Raw genomic sequence first — 17628 nt, forward strand, 5'->3', positions numbered from 1 at the left:
TGATCGCTGCTGCGTGTCAAACTAAACGATATCGCTAGCCAGGGCGCTGCAACGTCACGGATCGCTAGCGATATCGTTTAGTGTGAAGGTACCTTTAGACCGAAAACTTCTGGATGACATTGTACCTGAACAACTTTGTATAGGCTTGCAAAGGAATTAATCAGTTTGTGCGCGATCAGTACACAGGCTTTCATGTGTTTGCATACAAAACAAGATGGTAATCCGCTCCAGTGGTCTATTGTGCTCCTCTAGGTCTTTCCTATAGTGTAGTAAATTAACTTGTGTTCAAAAGATGTGTAAAGTGACCGACTCCTACTTATCATATCCTTGTGACCGGACTTTCCTGCCTTTAAGGCTACGTTCACATTAGCGGCGCCCGCCGCAGCGGCGGGCGCCGCAGCGGCGCCGCATGCATCATGCGCCCCTATATTTAACATGGGGGCGCATGGACATGCGGTGCACTTGCTTTTTGCGCCGCATGCGTCCCTGCGGCGCCCGCGTCGGGTCGCGGAGGACGCAGCAAGTTGCATTTTTGCTGCGTCCAAAATCAATGAAAAAAAGGACGCATGCGGCGCAAAAAGCTGCGTTGTGCATGTGTTCACATTTGCGCTGTGCGTTGCGGCGGCGACGCTGCGGCGCACACCGCAAATGTGAACGTAGCCTTACAGGGTCTTTTCATTTCATTTTGCTGCTAATGAGTCTGCTGAAATGTGTGTTTTATGTCAAAAGGTGGACGTACAGCTTTTTTCCACTGTTTTGGACCCACGCACAGCTTTATAACAACTCACCGTGGTTTTTTTTTTTTTTTCTTTTAAGTTTGTGATCACACAGCTTGGCCTAGTGTTTCATAAGTCCATGTACTTGCAAGTATCTGTAGCGATAGGGGTTTGTGTTGCAAAACACCGGATCTGCGCAAAACCTTCTATACTTTAGGGATTGGGGATCATTTATAATCTTGGATATGTTTTCACGTTGCATTTTTTTCTGCAGTTTATTTTTTGCAAGTTAAAAGCTACCCATCAAAAGCGATGACATTTCTGAAATCTCATGCACAGTGATATTTTTTTTTTTCTTTCTTGTCCTGACTGACTTTTAAAACTGCAGCATGCCACTACTTTCAGCTTTTTTTGCAGCGTTTTTTTTTTTCCACAAGTTTAAACCAAAATGTCCTGGTCTCCTCACCTGAGAATGGCTTTTAGGATTAGTACAATTTAATTAAATTTGTAATATCTTAAAGTAAACCTTGTCTGAGCAACTCAATGGCCGACCAATGTGTGAAAGTAAGCAATGTCCACCCTACAAAATGCACTACCAATGTCATAGGTCAACATCTCTTCCCCCTTCCCGCTGTTACACTTGTAATTGTTGTTGTTTTTTTTTTGTTTTTTTTCATGAACTCAAAATGTTTTTCTTAGATTAGTCACTTTTTTTTTTTCAGGCAGGGTGCAAATCTTTTTACACTAAATAAATTGGTCAATTTGCCCTTTTCCCCCAAAATGTATGGTGTCATATACGACTTTCATTGGTGGCCTATCACCTTGCATTGTTAATGCTCGTATGGTGGAAACAAAGCTCTACTTTGGGAACCTGAATAAAACTGCAAAAAAAAATCAACGTGTGATCATAGCCTTAAACTGAGTGCAGAGGTTTTATTAACGCCTAAATGGTCCAGCTAGATTGGTTTTCTGTGGCATAGGAGGGGGAATTGCTGTGCCATAATGTTAGTACCCAACATTTAACTTTCTCTCTGTTTTATTGCTTCTCAAAGACGTTCAGAGAGGGCGGCATTAGGAAAAGTGTTCTAATAACTCAATGTTCTGATTAATGTACTTCTTAGTGTGACACAGGGTATCGTAAGCGTCTTTATGAGGGGGCCGAGGAAGTGATGCAAAGGAAACGAGCGTGGGAATGAGCAGCTCAGGGCAGAGTTGTGATGTGGAGAGGTGGGAGAAGAGCCGAGATGGGGGCAGAGATCTTACTATGTGATGTGTGGGTTAATTACTGGGTATACAAAAAGAGACAGACCAAAACACAAAGTGTACACACATTACATAAAATGAGAAACCGCAGCTGCTGTATGTGTGTGCGTGTGTATTTGTGTATGTAAATATATACTTATTAAATATATAATATAATTTTTCTCCTGCCAGCCATTCATATGACTAGTCGATGTATTGTAAGGCGAGGGTCAAACACGACACATTGACCAGCCTATAACAGACATAATATTCTACCTTAGTAGAGACACATCCTTTCTGTCCCATAGTTGAACATGCATTACTATTTGCTTTCGTCTCCCATCTATTTCCCTGATTTTCCTTGCAATCTGTGCAAGTTCTTGTCTTGTATGAAGACTCATATAGGCAGAGACCGCGGGGAGAAGCTGCCGATGCCCCCTCTGTCTGACTAGTCTCCAGTTCTGCTCAGGTCTTGTGTTTAGTTTTTTCTTCCCCATCAGTTTTACGATTACTGGGTTTTTTTTGTTTTTTTTCCTCTTGAGGTGAAGATTTTGACTGTTGCATTTTTTTTTTCCTCTTTCCTAGTGCTTGCGCCTCCACCTCCCGCGCCACCTCTCCCAATGCCAGCATATACCTTCAAACCGCCGCCAAGGCCGGATTTTGGCACCTCAGGAAGGACTATCAAGCTGCAGGCCAACTTTTTTGAAATGGACATTCCCAAAATAGAAATTTACCATTATGAAATAGATATCAAGCCGGAGAAATGTCCCAGAAGAGTGAACAGGTAAGAAGAATTTTATATGGACAGATGATGGAACTTAAGGTGTCTGTCTTTTCTGAGTACACCCAAAGGCTATCTGGCAAACAAGTATAATATTAGTGTAGCTAAACAAGGCTATCATTGGCAGCGATTATCCAATGGACGAAAAATAGTTGTCAAATACATAAGATGTCCTGTTGACAATATGGAAACTGTATGGGGATTAACTAAAATGATTTTTAATCCCCGTGTGGATTGCATTTGCTGCCCCTCTCCTCAGAGTACTCTCCCATTTTTCTCCTTCATCAAGATTATGGAGTCTGACAGAGGCATTGAGACCATTGTGCCGCACTCCTATACCAGAGTTTAGGACGGCTCCGTAGTTTTGCACACCCTGTGTTTTAATGCTATTCCCATTCGTTTATAGTAATTCCATGCCTTCTAGGAACATCATTCTGTGATCGATAAAGGTCTTGAACTCCTGATCTCACTAATTAACCCTGACTTCTTGTTAATCCGCTTTGCACCATATCTGAAAAATAAGTTACCTATTTATTAAAAATGTTTACGCCAACCATGCTGGTGATAAACCTTAGAGTGGTTGGATCATTCTCGCTAACTTTTGTCCTCTGGATGTAGTAATTTAGTCAGTGCCAGACTGTGTATGTCAAGGTGATTACATTACGTGATGACCCCATGGCCAACATCAACATTTATGGAGGCAGACGAGTGTCATTTTACTCTTAAAAAGTATCCTCTAATTGCAGAAACCACTTTTTAATAACTTTGAAGGGGCGCACCTCAAATGTCGTGTATTGACCTTCTGTGCATGTATGTTTCTCGTTGGTCTATTTAGGCTTTATTTATTTTAATTTCCTTCTTTCTTTTTCTTTCTCTCCTCAGGGAAATAGTAGAACACATGGTTTTGCATTTTAAGGGTCAAATCTTTGGAGATCGAAAGCCTGTGTTTGATGGAAGGAAAAACCTTTACACTGCAATGCCCCTCCCTATTACCAGGGAAAAAGTACGTATCTAACTTAGCCATAGTGTGTAGGACGAGAACGTTGTATATTTCCACAAGGTTATAGCTAAATTCACTCAATTTATCAGCTGGCTCTCTCACATCCAGATTTGCAGAATCAAATTATTAATCTGAATTATGCTGTTAATTTATTCCGGACCGGTTTGTGGCTTTTGCACTTTTAACTACTTTTTGACAAGGTATAGATCCACACCCACTTCCTCAGGAAGGTGTAAGGAAAAGGAGTTGTCCACTACTAAATTTTGTTTAGCAAATTGGCATATGTTGGTCTTAAAGGGCAAATAAGGAAGAAAAAAAAAAAAAAGCAAACTTACCTACCGATATTCACCTTGTCTGGCCCTGGTTTCCATGCGTCAGCGGCTCCTGACTAGCTGAAACACTTATGTGATGTCACCCTCCAGAATAGGAAATGAGAGCACTTCCAGGGTGCATGACCATCGGGGGGATAGTAGGCGATTGCTTGAAGATCTCGCTCTTTTATTATATACAGCTGAAGATCTGCCACTGTCTCATTTCTTCTTCTTTTACATAGCAACATAACACGGCTCCAAAATTTAAAGGGAACACTAAAATCCCACATCCTAGATAACACTGAATGAAATATTCTAGTTTCTAATCTTTTTTTCATTACATAGATACATAGTGGAATATGCTGAGAACAATAAAACATAAAAATGATCAATGTAAATCAAAATTAATATCCCACGGAGGTCTGGATTTGGAATGATACTCAAAATCAAAGAAGAAACTCAAATTACAGGCTGATCCAACTTCAGTGGGAGTTCATCAAGACCAGAATATGATGCTCAGTAGTGTGTGTGTGCTCCACTTACCTGTATGACCTCCCTACAACGCCAGGGCATGCTCATGATGAGGCAGCGGATGGTCTCCTGAGGGATCTTCTGCCAGACCTGGATTAAAGCATCATTCAACTCCTGGACAGTCTATGGTGCAACATGCCGTTGGTGGATTGAATGAGACATGATGTCCCAGATGTGCTCGATTGGATTCAGGACTGGGGAACGGGCGGGCCAGTCCATAGCTTCAATGCCTTCATCATGCAGGAACTGCTGACACACTCCAGCCACATGAGGTCTAGCATTGTCCTACATTAGAAGGATCCGAGGGCCAACCGCACCAGCATATGGTCTCACAAGGGGTCTGAAAATCACATCCCGGTACCTAATGGCAGTCAGGGTATCTCTAGCGAGCACATGGAGGGCTGTGCGACCCTCCAAAGAAGTACCACCCCACACCATTACTGACCCACTGTCAAACCGGTCATGCTGGAGGATGTTTCAGGCACCAGAACATTCTCCACGGCGTTTCCAGATTCTCGTCACATGTCCTCGGTGTGAACCTGCTCTCATCTGTTAAGAGCACAAGGCGCCAAGGTCAAAGCTGCCAATCTTATGTATTCACTGGCAAATGCCAGTCGCCCTGCACTGTATTGAGCTGTAAGCTGTTCACCCACTCGTGCAGGTCAGGCCCTCATACCATTCTCATGGAGTCTGTTTCTGACAGTTCGAGCAGACACATAGATGTTGGTGGCCTGCTAGCAGTCATTTTGTAGGGCTCTTGCAGTGCTCCTGCTGTTCCTCCTTCCACAAAAGAGAAGGTAGTGGTCCTGCTGCTGGGTTGTGGCCCTTCTACGGCCCCCTCTGTTGCCTGGTGTACTGGCCTGTCTCCTGGTATACAGCTCTGGCAAAAATTAAGAGACCACCACATCAAAACCTTGTCATGGGCAGTCCAATCTCCCAAGACTGGAACCCCATTTAAAACCTCTGGAATGTAATCAAGAGGATGATGGATAGTCACAAGCCATCAAACAAAGAACTGATTTCATTTTTGTACCAGTAGCAGTGTGAAAGACTGGTGGAAAGCTGCCAAGACGCATGAAAGCTGTGATCAGAAATCAATACTTTGTGGAATAACCATGATTTTTTTAAACTCTTCCTAAGTTAAAACGTTAGTGTTGTTGTTTTTAAATGATTATGAACTTGTTTTCATTGCATTATTTGAAGTCTGAAAGCGCCGGGTATGTTTGTTTCTTTTAAAAATTGACCATTTCTCCTTTTCAGAAAAAAAAACCCAAAATTAATTGCTTGGAAATTGGGAGACATGTTGTCAGAAGTTTGTAGACTAAAAGAACAATTTACATTGTACTCAAATATACCTATAAAGAGAAAAATCAGACAAACTGAACATTTTGCAGTGGGCTCTTAATTTTTTGCCAGAGCTGTATGTGCTCCATGCTCTGGACACTGCTGACACACAGCTACCCTTCTTGTCACAGCTCGCATTGATGTGCCATCCTGGATGAGCTGCACTACCTGAGCGTCTTCTGTGGGTTGCAGAACCACTCTTTATAGGGGTTATCTTGCTAATTACCGATAAATTTCTTCCTGTTGCTTGTTCCATTTGCACAACAGCAGGAGAAATTGATTCACAATCAGTGTTGCTTCGTAACTGGACAGGTTGATTTCCCAGAAGTGTGATTGACTCGTTTTTACATTGTGGTGTTTTAAGTGTTTCCTTGATTTTTTTTTTTTTTGAGCAGTGTACTTTTTCTTCTAGGAGTATAAAGTCGAAGATATGTGAATAGAAACTGAACAATTTGCTGCTTGTTACACATTACAGGTGGTGGAGTTGGAAGTTACACTGCCAGGAGAAGGAAAGGATCGCATCTTCAAGGTAGCGATCAAATGGATGGCCTGCGTGAGCTTACAAGCGTTACACGATGCACTGTCTGGACGTCTTCCCAGCGTTCCTTTTGAGACTATCCAGGCCTTAGATGTAGTGATGAGACATTTGCCCTCTATGAGGTATGTAGAATATCATCTTTTGAGCTCTGTAACTAAATGGTGGCAGATATTTCTTCGATCTTTAAAGGGAACCTATCACCCCGTTTTTTAAAGATTAGATAAAAATAGTGTGAAATAGGGGCAGAGCTGGGCTTTACATTAGGGCCTTTTCGGTGCCTTTACACCCCCGTTAGGCTGCCCAAATACCTTAGTGAAGTGTCCGTTTTGTCCTGTCAATCAAGCTGGTCAGGTCGGATGGGCGTGGTCACAGCGCTGTTTGTCCCCCAGGATCCTGCTCATCATTACGTTGGTGGCGTAGTGGTGTGCGCATGTCCAGCAGATGAATCCACTGCCCAGGAGATGAATAACGGCGCGGTCTTCACTATTCAGCCGTTTACCGGTGGGCGCGGCCATCTTTCCTGTGGCCGCGCCTGCGCAGATGGAGCGCTCTGCTGCCCGGGGCTTCAGGAAAATGGCCGCCGCGATCTCCATCTGCGCACGCGTGGAATCCCGCGGCCATTTTCCTGAAGCCCCGGGCAGCAGAGCGCTCCATCTGCGCAGGCGCGGCCACAGGAAAGATGGCCGCGCCCACCGGTAAACGGCTGAATAGCGAAGACCGCGCCGTTATTCATCTCCTGGGCAGTGGATTCATCTGCTGGACATGCGCACACCACTACGCCACCAACGTAATGATGAGCAGGATCCTGGGGGACAAACAGCGCTGTGACCACGCCCATCCGACCTGACCAGCTTGATTGACAGGACAAAACGGACACTTCACTAAGGTATTTGGGCAGCCTAACGGGGGTGTAAAGGCACCAAAGAGGCACTAATGTAAAGCCCAGCTCTGCCCCTATTTCACACTATTTTTATCTAATCTTTAAAAAAACGGGGTGATAGGTTCCCTTTAACAAGCAGTCAGGGATCTCCTCGCCATTTAATTTCCTGATCTTTGCACTCCTCAGGTACACGCCTGTGGGCCGCTCATTCTTTACTGCATCCGAAGGATGTGCAAACCCTCTTGGTGGAGGTAGAGAGGTTTGGTTTGGCTTCCATCAGTCTGTAAGACCTTCCCTATGGAAAATGATGCTCAACATAGATGGTAAGTTTTAGATTCTCATGATTGATCAGATTAAATGAGTGAAATAAAACTTTATGGTTATTAGTCCTCTAACCCGGGATGGGGGCTCTTATGTAAAATGCTATGGAGTTTCGGAGGTTTTGTGTTAGAGGGTTTCATGCTTTAAAGTTTTGCATCACAATAAACTTAGGTTGTCCAACATTTTAGGAGGACAGTGTCAAGATAAGGACCTACGATGGCAGCCTCAGTGCCTAAATGGCCAAGCTTCACCCACTTTAGTTTTGGTTGCCTGCATTAAAAGCATAAAATGTTATTGACTAATAATGGATGTATTTTTCTCTCTAGTGTCTGCAACAGCGTTTTACAAAGCACAGCCAGTAATAGAGTTCATGTGTGAAGTTCTGGACTTCAAGAGCATTGAGGAGCAACAGAAACCTCTGACTGATTCCCAAAGGGTTAAGTTTACCAAAGAAATAAAAGGTACACAGGAGATTGGTGGCTGGAATTGGAATGAATGTCGGTTCTTACAAGAGGCTGTTAACATGTTAAATGCCACTGTCAATCTCTGACAACAGCATTTAGCACTTTTGCATTGGAAGTACGTCATTGGCATCCGCAGTCATTAGATGGGCGCCGATGGGTTGGCATGACAACCTATAGCTGCGTTTACAAACGCCCAATGTATTAAAATATAAAATATGTTAATCTGATAAACAGCGGAACGAGAAATGATAAAACTCCAGAATTACTTTTTTGGTGTCTCTGCAACATGGCAATAAGACACTGTATGTACCCCAAAATGGTATCAATAAAAAAAAAAAAAAAAGTCAGCTCGGCACATAAAAAAAGCCCTCAACCGAACCCAAATTCTGAAAAAATAGACTCTTCGGGTCTTCGAAAATGGTACCTTACTTTGGATTTTTTTTTTCATCAATAAAGAAAAAAAAGAAATAAATGTTTTGTATCTGCAAACTTGTACCATAGTGAACATTGTAAAAAAACCAAACATAAGACGGTTGTGGAATTGCACTTTTTTTTCCCTGCAATTATGACCGCACTTCAAATTTTTTCCATTTTTTTTTTTTTGGGCCAGGGCATTATATGGTAAAATCAGTGGCGTTGGTCAAAAGTACATTTCATCCCACAAAATAAACAAGCCCTACTAGCCATAATTATTGAAAAATTCAAAAAGTTATGGCTCTGGGAAGTAGGGGAGCAAAAAACTGAAAATGGCCAAGCACGTAAATGGTTACAAAGGTTGCATCGTGGCTTGGAGAGTTGCTGGGAGGTGTTGTCCAGACTGGCAGTTTGGACCATCAGCATAGGTGGCGCCTCCTAGTCCAGTGCGCTCTCCTCTGCAGCTTGGGGGAGGGGAGCCAGTGTGGTAAAGTAACAGGCAGGTTTCGGAGCTTGGAAACAGAGGGACACCTAGGTTGTATTGCTGCTGTTTCCATAATGATGGGATATGTATACAGTGCCTACAAGTAGTATTCAACCCCCCTGCAGATTTAGCAGGTTTACACATTTGGAATTAACTTGGCATTGTGACATTTGTACTGTAGATCAGCCTGGAAGTGTGAAATGCACTGCAGCAAAAAAGAATGTTATTTCTTTGTTTATTTTTTTTTTAAATTGGGACAAGTTTTTTCAGCGGGTCATTTATTATTCAACCCCTCAACCCACCAGAATTCTGTTTGGTTCCCCTAAAGTATTAAGTAGTTCAGGCACAAAGAACAATGAGCTTCACATGTTTGGATTAATTATCTCTTTTTCCAGCCTTTTCTGACTATTTAAGACCCTCCCCAAACTTGTGAACAGCACTCATACATGGTCAACATGGGAAAGACAAAGGAGCATTCCAAGGCCATCAGAGACAAGATCGTAGAGGGTCACAAGGCTGGCAAGGGGTACAAAACCCTTTCCAAGGAGTTGGGCCTACCTGTCTCCACTGTTGAGAGCATCATCCGGAAGTGGAAGGCTTATGGAACTACTGTTAGCCTTCCACGGCCTGGACAGCCTTTGAAAGTTTCCTCCCGTGCCGAGGCCAGGCTTGTCCGAAGAGTCAAGGCTAACCCAAGGACAACAAGGAAGGAGCTCCGGGAAGATCTCATGGCAGTGGGGACATTGGTTTCAGTCAATACCATAAGTAACGTACTCCACCGCAATGGTCTCCGTTCCAGACGAGCCCATAAGGTACCTTTACTTTCAAAGCGTCATGTCAAGGCTCGTCTACAGTTTGCTCATGATCACTTGGAGGACTCTGAGACTGACTGGTTCAAGGTTCTCTGGTCTGATGAGACCAAGATCGAGATCTTTGGTGCCAACCACACACGTGACGTTTGGAGACTGGATGGCACTGCATACGACCCCAAGAATACCATCCCTACAGTAAAGCATGGTGGTGGCAGCATCATGCTGTGGGGCTGTTTCTCAGCCAAGGGGCCTGGCCATCTGGTCCGCATCCATGGGAAGATGGATAGCACGGCCTACCTGGAGATTTTGGCCAAGAACCTCCGCTCCTCCATCAAGGATCTTAAGATGGGTCGTCATTTCATCTTCCAACAAGACAACGACCCAAAGCACACAGCCAAGAAAACCAAGGCCTGGTTCAAGAGGCAAAAAATCAAGGTGTTGTAGTGGCCTAGTCAGTCTCCTGACCTTAACCCAATTGAAAACTTGTGGAAGGAGCTCAAGATTAAAGTCCACATGAGACACCCAAAGAACCTAGATAACTTGGAGAAGATCTGCAGGGAGGAGTGGGCCAAGATAACTCCAGAGACCTGTGCCGGCCTAATCAGGTCTTATAAAAGACGATTATTAGCTGTAATTGCAAACAAAGGTTATTCCACAAAATATTAAACCTAGGGGTTGAATAATAATTGACCCACACTTTTATGTTTAAAATTTATAAAAATTTAACTGAGCAACAAAACTTTTTGGTTTGTAAGATTTATGCATGTGTTAATAAATCCTGCTCTTGTTTGAAGTTTGAAGGCTCTAACTTATTTGCATCTTATTAAATCTGCTAAATCTGCAGGGGGTTGAATACTACTTGTAGGCACTGTAGTGGATTGGAAGGAGAGATTACTTAGGTATATCTGCTTTGCTTATTCTAGGCTTAAAAGTAGAAATTACTCACTGTGGACAAATGAAAAGAAAATATCGAGTGTGCAATGTGACGAGACGACCAGCAAGTCATCAAACGTAAGTATTTTTTCTTTGTTTTTATGGCAGAAAGCAAAATTTCCAGTTCTGGAAGAGTTTGAACTTACTATGCAAAATGTGTAGTACAAGGAATTAACCTTGTACATTGCAGCCATTGGCTTATATTGCCCTCTTTTTTTTTTTTTTTTTTTTTTTTTTCTTTTTTCCTTTTTTCTTTTTCCAATTAAAAAAAAAAAAAAAAAATTTTTAGACTTCATTTGTTTTAAGCAATTCTGCTTAAATAGTATGTCCTGGAGCTTAATAATCCAAAAATGAATTTCCACTGATTTTTAAAATTTTCTTCTTGTTTTGCAGATTCCCTCTCCAACAAGAGAGCGGGCAGACGGTGGAGTGCACCGTCGCACAGTACTTCAAGGATCGACACAAGCTAGTATTACGTTACTCCCATCTTCCATGTTTACAGGTCGGGCAGGAGCAGAAACATACGTACCTTCCTCTGGAAGTAAGTGCAGCAATTATTGTCTTGTGTATACCTGCAACACATGATGTAACAAATCTGTCTGTTGCTAAAGGCAAACTTACTTCTTATATGTGGATTTAACGATTTGACCTGTACAAGCTCAGGATATTCTAAATTGACACTATGGAGCTAAAATATCCCAATATTTGCCATTATTAATCCAATGCAGCACAGCTTTTAAAGGGAATCTGTCACCCCAAAAATTGTATATGAACTAAGGCCACCGGCATCAGGGGCTTATCTACAGCATTCTGTAATGCTGCAGATAAGCCCCCGATGTAACCTGAAAGGTAAGAAAAACAGGTTATATTATACTCACCCTGGGGCGGTCCCGGTTCGTTTCGGGTCCGATGTGCTTCACGGTCCGGCGCCTCCCATCTTCATATGATGACGTCCTCTTCTTGTCATCCTGTTGCGGCTCCTGCTCAGGCATACTTTGTCTGCCCTGTTGAGGGCAGAGCAAAGTACTGCAGTGCGCAGGTGCCGGGCCTCTCTGACCTTCCCCGGCGCCTGCGCACTGCAGTACTTTGGTCTTCCCTCAACAGGGCAGACAAAGTACGCCTGCGCCGGAGCCGTGGCAGGAAGACAAGAAGAGGACGCCATCGTATGAAGATAGGAGGTGCCGAACCGGGACCGCCCCTGGGTGAGTATAATCTAACCTGTGTTTCTTACCTTTCAGGTTACATCGGGGGCTTATCTGCAGCATTACAGAATGCTGTAGATAAGCCCCTGATGCCGCTGGCCTTAGCTTATATACGTTTTTTGGGCTGACAGATTCCCTTTAAAAGAATCTGTTATCAGTATTTTATGCCCAAACTAATGACATGTAAAGGAGCCTTCAACTGAGAATTTCCCAAAATGCAATATGCTCCCCATACACATTACTGTTAGTAAAACGCACCTATATTGATGGGTTTGGGAGCCGTAGACTTTATTGTCGTGGAAACTATCGATTTGGCATGTCTGATTTGGCACGACCGATCGCATTGTCTGCAGAGATAAGCCGCCAGCAGAGATGTCCAACAGTGGCTCGCCGCTCACATGGATTATACGGGAGCCACTGTGTATGGGAAAACTGTCACCCATCGTTAAGCCGAGAGCCCTCTAATGTGTATGGGATTGGCAGCAGCTTTACCTGCATGCCACTTTTCTGGGATATGAAATCCTGATGACAGGTCCTCTTTAAATCTGGTCTGCTTGAAAAAAAATAAGTCATTATGGGGACTCATTCCCCCCCCCCCCCCCCCCCCCGATATTTAACAACTTCCCTTAAGCCCAAGGGTTGTTTGCACGTTAATGACCGGGCCAATTTTTACATTTCTGACCACTGTCCCTTTATGAGGTTATAACTCTGGAACGCTTCAATGGATCCCGGTGATTCTGACACTGTTTTCTCGTGACATATTGTACTTCATGATAGGGGTAAAATTTCTTTGATATTACCTACGTTTATTTGTGAAATAAAACACGGAAATTTGGCAAAAAGTTTGAAAATTCTGCAATTTTCCAACTTTGAATTTTTATGCCCTTAAATCACACAAAATAGTTAATAAGTAACATTTGCCACATGTCTACAAGCACAATTTTGGAAACGGAATTTTTTTTTTTGTTAGGAAGTTATAAGGATTAGAAGTTGACCAGCAATTTCTCATTTTTACAACACCATTTATTTTTAGGGACGACATCACATTTGAAGTCATTTTGAGGGGTCTATATGATAGAAAATAACCAAGTGTGACACCATTCTAAAAACTGCACCCCTCAAGGTGCTCAAAACCACTTTCAAGAAGTTTATTAACCCTTCTGGTGCTTCACAGGAATTTTTGAAATGTTTGAAAAAAAAAAAATGAACGTTTTAATTTTTTTTCCTAAAAAATTTACTTCAGCTCCAATTTGTTTTATTTTACCAAGGGTAACAGGAGAAAATGGACCCCAAAAGTTGTTGTACAATTTGTCCTGAGTACGCCGATACCCCATATGTGGGGGTAAACCACGGTTTGTGCGCATGGCAGAGCTCGGAAGGGAAGGAGCGCCATTTGACTTATCAATGCAAAATTGGCTGGAATTGAGATGGGACGCCATGTTGCTTTTGGAGAGCTACTAATGTGCCTAAACATTGAAACCCCCCACAAGTAACACCATTTTGGAAAGTAGACCCCCTAAGGAACTTATCTAGATGTGTGGTGAGCACTTTGACCCACCAAGTGCTTCACAGAAGTTTATAATGTAGAGCCATAAAAATAAAAAATATTTTTTCACAAAAATGAACTTTTCGCCCCCAATTTTTTATTTTCCCAAGGTTACCAGAAGAAATTGTACCCCAAACGTTGTTGTGCAATTTGTCCTGAGTACGCTGATACCCCATATGTGGGGGTAAACCACTGTTTGGGTGCATGGCAGAGCTCAGAAGGGAAGGAGTGCCGTTTGACTTTTCAATGCAAAATTGGCTGGAATTGAGATGGGATGCCATGTTGCGTTGGGGAGCCCCTGATGTGCCTAAACATTGAAACCCCCCACAAGTGACACCATTTTGGCGCTTCCCCCGCAACTGGTCGCGCTGAACGTACTATCCCGTCACTGGGAAATAAGTCCCAGGTCACCTTGACGGGATAGTACGTCCAATAGGATTAAGGGGTTAAATAATAAATTTAGGATGAATGAACACTGGTGCTGGTTTCTGTGTTACATTCTTTGTGGAGGACTACTTTTAAAGGTGCCTCCCGAGGCTGCAACAAATCTGTCTTGTGCGTTCTTCTATGTCCGCTTGTCTATCAACACATCTTAAGTCTTTTCGCTCTGTCCTTTTCTTAAGTTGGCCATGTCTAATACCTTTCCTTTTTCTTCCCATTAGGTATGCAACATAGTGGCGGGACAAAGGTGCATTAAAAAACTGACAGACAATCAGACCTCCACTATGATTCGAGCGACTGCCCGATCAGCTCCCGATCGCCAAGAAGAGATCAGTAAATTGGTAAGAAGTTGTTCATTTGTTTTTTTGTTTTCCTTACCAAAATTAGAAGTTGGCCTTAATATTCTCAAGATTATGTAACCAAACAATGTAAATCTTATGTCAATCCCCTTATGTATTGATTTTCACATATGCGATGATCTTGCTGTGACTGGCAATTCTTTACTACGTGGATTAGCCGTCTTGACTTTTAACCATGTTGCAAACTTTTAATAAATGGGTTTGATAGTCACTCCTGACTATGAACTCATTTAGGATAGTATCTCGTGCAGTTTTATCGAAACCTTTTTTTTAACATACTTTTATTTATTTTCAAAAAAAATTCTAGGTAAACTTTGGATTTATGAATAGGAATAAATATAACACACTAGACATGGTAAATTTTTTTAATTTCTTTTTGTTTTTGTGAGGGGTGGGAGATTGAAAGTCAATTGTTTAAAGGGGAACTCCCATTTGATCTTGCCACAGTGCATTGTGACAACGGTGATCAAAGGATTTAAGGGGTTGTCCTCTTTCAGCAAATGTCTACTTGCAGGTTCAATTAGGTATATTTAAAAAAAAGAAAACACACCCCTGAGTTTTTTTCCTTTCCCTCCGTGCCTAGCGTTTTGTCTTCACCAGTGCCCTGGACTTTTTGGATGCAGCAGCGGCGTAACATTGATGCTGCTTCCGATTAATGAACTCAGCGGCTATGTTGATGGCACAAGACACTGAGCACAGTGATTGGCTGCAGCGCTGTCAATGTGATTTCACCGCCGTAGCAGACTATAGAGATCAGAGTAGTTGCAGAGACATACAGCGGGACCCGGTAAAGGCAGGAAAGCTCGGTTTGTGTATTTTTTACACTTTGCCATTGCCTGCGTTTACTAGGCCGTGTACAAGAGGAATGTAGAGATTTACGCTGATTTAGCTGTAAATTGAATCAGGGGGTCTTTGCCGAATGTTTTGTTTGGTTATAAACATGTGCAGAAATGTAATACATCTAACTTTTGTTTCCTTCAGATGCGTAGTGCCAGCTTCAATACTGATCCCTTTGTTCGTGAATTTGGCATTATGGTGAAAGACGACATGACCGATGTCACTGGCAGAGTCCTTCAACCTCCTTCAATTCTTTATGGAGGCAGGGTATGGGAAGAGCCAAATGCTCCCTTGGTAGACATCTCCATGGTTCTTGATCTCTTTTTCTGTGTCTTGTGGTGTTTGTCTTGGCTGCGCTTTGCATATTAGATTTATGTATTGTAGAAAATATGACGCTTGTGTGAAAGGAAAGCCTCTCATTGCTTTTATTGAACGGTCCATATCGGGTGATGAGGAAATGCTCCTCGTGGGAGAATTGTTTGGCATACGGTGTTACGGCTCTAGGGGAAACTTTGCTGTCCCCCGTCCTAATGGCAATTGCTTTACTCCTTGGGACGAAGCCAAGCTTTCAGAGGAACCGTCACATCCCTTAACCCTAGCTGTTTAATTAAAACAAAACAAAAAATCTATAATTTATTTCAAAATAATCATATACATAATTAAGAAGGAAAAAAATAAACTTTTATATTCTGATTTTCATTATGTAAGTTGCCCGACTCGCGTCAGGAGTCGGGTCTGGACTTCTGCAGCACAGCAGGTTGGCTCTACGAGCGCTGCGTATAGTATTTATTCAGTAGTTGTCGGTGTATATGCACGTAAAAATCTATATACATCAACTGCTGAATAAATGCTGTATGCGAGTGACATATATAGTAGTTATTGGGTTATGCATATATACAATGATTAATTCTATATACGGTAAATACTTTTATAACATTCTTTTAGTCAGATTACTATGGCGGCGGGATGATGCGGGACCAGCGCTTTGGATACCTAGATCCTAGACTGAAAGTAAGATTATTAAAGGGGATTGAAACACACAAAAGTTTAATGTTTTAATTGTATAAAATATGATAAGTTTTTTCTATATTCAACTTGTAAACATTATGGGGAGGAGCTGATGAAATTTACCATGAAAACCTAGTGTACTACTAGCTTGTACTACCACTGTAGTAAATGCGGGCAGGATCTGCTCACATGCGTCTCGTGTCACTCCTTCCCTCCTCTCCTGGGCGTTTTAAGGGAGAACTAAGTTCAGGATCACGCTGCAGGTACATTTTCATCAAGCGACTGCAGAGTCATACAGAGATTTGGACAGTGTCACTGTGGCAGCTCTGATGACTGGAATCTCCAGAGATCTGAGTCCAGCAGTCATGTCACTTCAGCAGTGCTCAGATAACAGTAGTTACACAGCTCAGCAGACAGTATCACACATGACAGGATTAAATGCAGTTCAGCAAACTATCTCACATGATTAGATTTCTTGGCTCAGTGGACAATTGCTATGATCGGAGTGCTGCAGTTATGGCATTGTGGCTCTCAGATCACTGTAATAACTGGTGAACATACACTAGGTCCGGGGACCTGGTGTTCGGAGATGAGCACTCAGGGTATTACTGTGATTTAAGCACAGCAGCTGTAATATCATCATGACTATGGTCAGGTCAGTGGTATAACCAGTGAGTGCTCATTGGGTCCAGGCACCAGGACTGCCATGAGGGCGTCATGCCGCGGTGAGTACATGTCTCTGGGTGAAATCGCCGCTGTTAGTGTTCACCGATTATTACTGTAATCTGAGCTCCACTGCATCTATGTGTCATTCACCCAATTGGAATAGTCCTGCAAAGTATAGACAGCCACACTTAAGAGCTTACCAGCAGCTCAGCCCGACGTGCTGCCATTAGAGGAAGATGATAGCCGAATCTGTGTCTGCTGGCAATGGTGCACGCCCTGCTCCTAAACTAGGATCAAAGAAGGGGACATGACAATATAGTATGTCATAAGTCGGGAAGGGGTTAAACATATTGGGTCAAATTTAGGATACTGGTGAACTACTGACCCATACATTGTGCATCCAGTCTCTGCACACAGCTGCAGTGTAAAGCATAAGGGACAGAAGCCTGAACTACGTAACATTGATATGCGAGTTGCATGTTCATGGCTGGAGCCTTACTTGGGCAGAGCAAAAATCCATGGACACAATAAAAATCCACATGGGTGACTGATGCTATTAAAAGAAATCCTTCCCCAGGTTTTTGCTGTATAATACAGCAGCATAATGTAGGGGCAGAAGCCCTGATTCCAGCTATGTGTCACTTACTGGGCTGCTTGCTAAGTTTTGATAAAATTAGTGTTTTTTGAGCAGGAGACTAGTAAGCCTGCCAGGTAGATTCCTTCCAACACGGGCTAGACTTGGACGCATTCACTTCTATGTGAACCTGCAATGGTGGAAACCGAAAATACCTCAATGAG

At 42.7% G+C, this 17628-nt stretch overlaps 1 protein-coding gene across 8 annotated transcripts in view; it reads left to right on the forward strand.

Moving 5' to 3' along the window:
- The window catches only part of AGO2 (argonaute RISC catalytic component 2), a 107961-nt gene that overhangs the window by 47201 nt on the left and 43132 nt on the right, over positions 1-17628 (forward strand). The window contains exons 2-12 of one of the 8 annotated variants that reach the window (XM_077271282.1): positions 2544-2742; positions 3622-3742; positions 6401-6585; positions 7530-7666; positions 7991-8125; positions 10762-10849; positions 11165-11312; positions 14182-14301; positions 14627-14674; positions 15301-15450; positions 16102-16167. In XM_077271282.1, coding sequence (XP_077127397.1) covers positions 2544-2742; positions 3622-3742; positions 6401-6585; positions 7530-7666; positions 7991-8125; positions 10762-10849; positions 11165-11312; positions 14182-14301; positions 14627-14674; positions 15301-15450; positions 16102-16167 — 1397 coding nt within the window. The remainder of the gene's footprint in view (positions 1-2543; positions 2743-3621; positions 3743-6400; positions 6586-7529; positions 7667-7990; positions 8126-10761; positions 10850-11164; positions 11313-14181; positions 14302-14626; positions 14675-15300; positions 15451-16101; positions 16168-17628) is intronic. The other 7 variants (XM_077271283.1, XM_077271285.1, XM_077271287.1 and 4 more) reach the window with 7 other exon arrangements.

Source organism: Ranitomeya variabilis, chromosome 6, assembly GCF_051348905.1.
Source record: "Ranitomeya variabilis isolate aRanVar5 chromosome 6, aRanVar5.hap1, whole genome shotgun sequence".
Taxonomy (NCBI): domain Eukaryota; kingdom Metazoa; phylum Chordata; class Amphibia; order Anura; family Dendrobatidae; genus Ranitomeya; species Ranitomeya variabilis.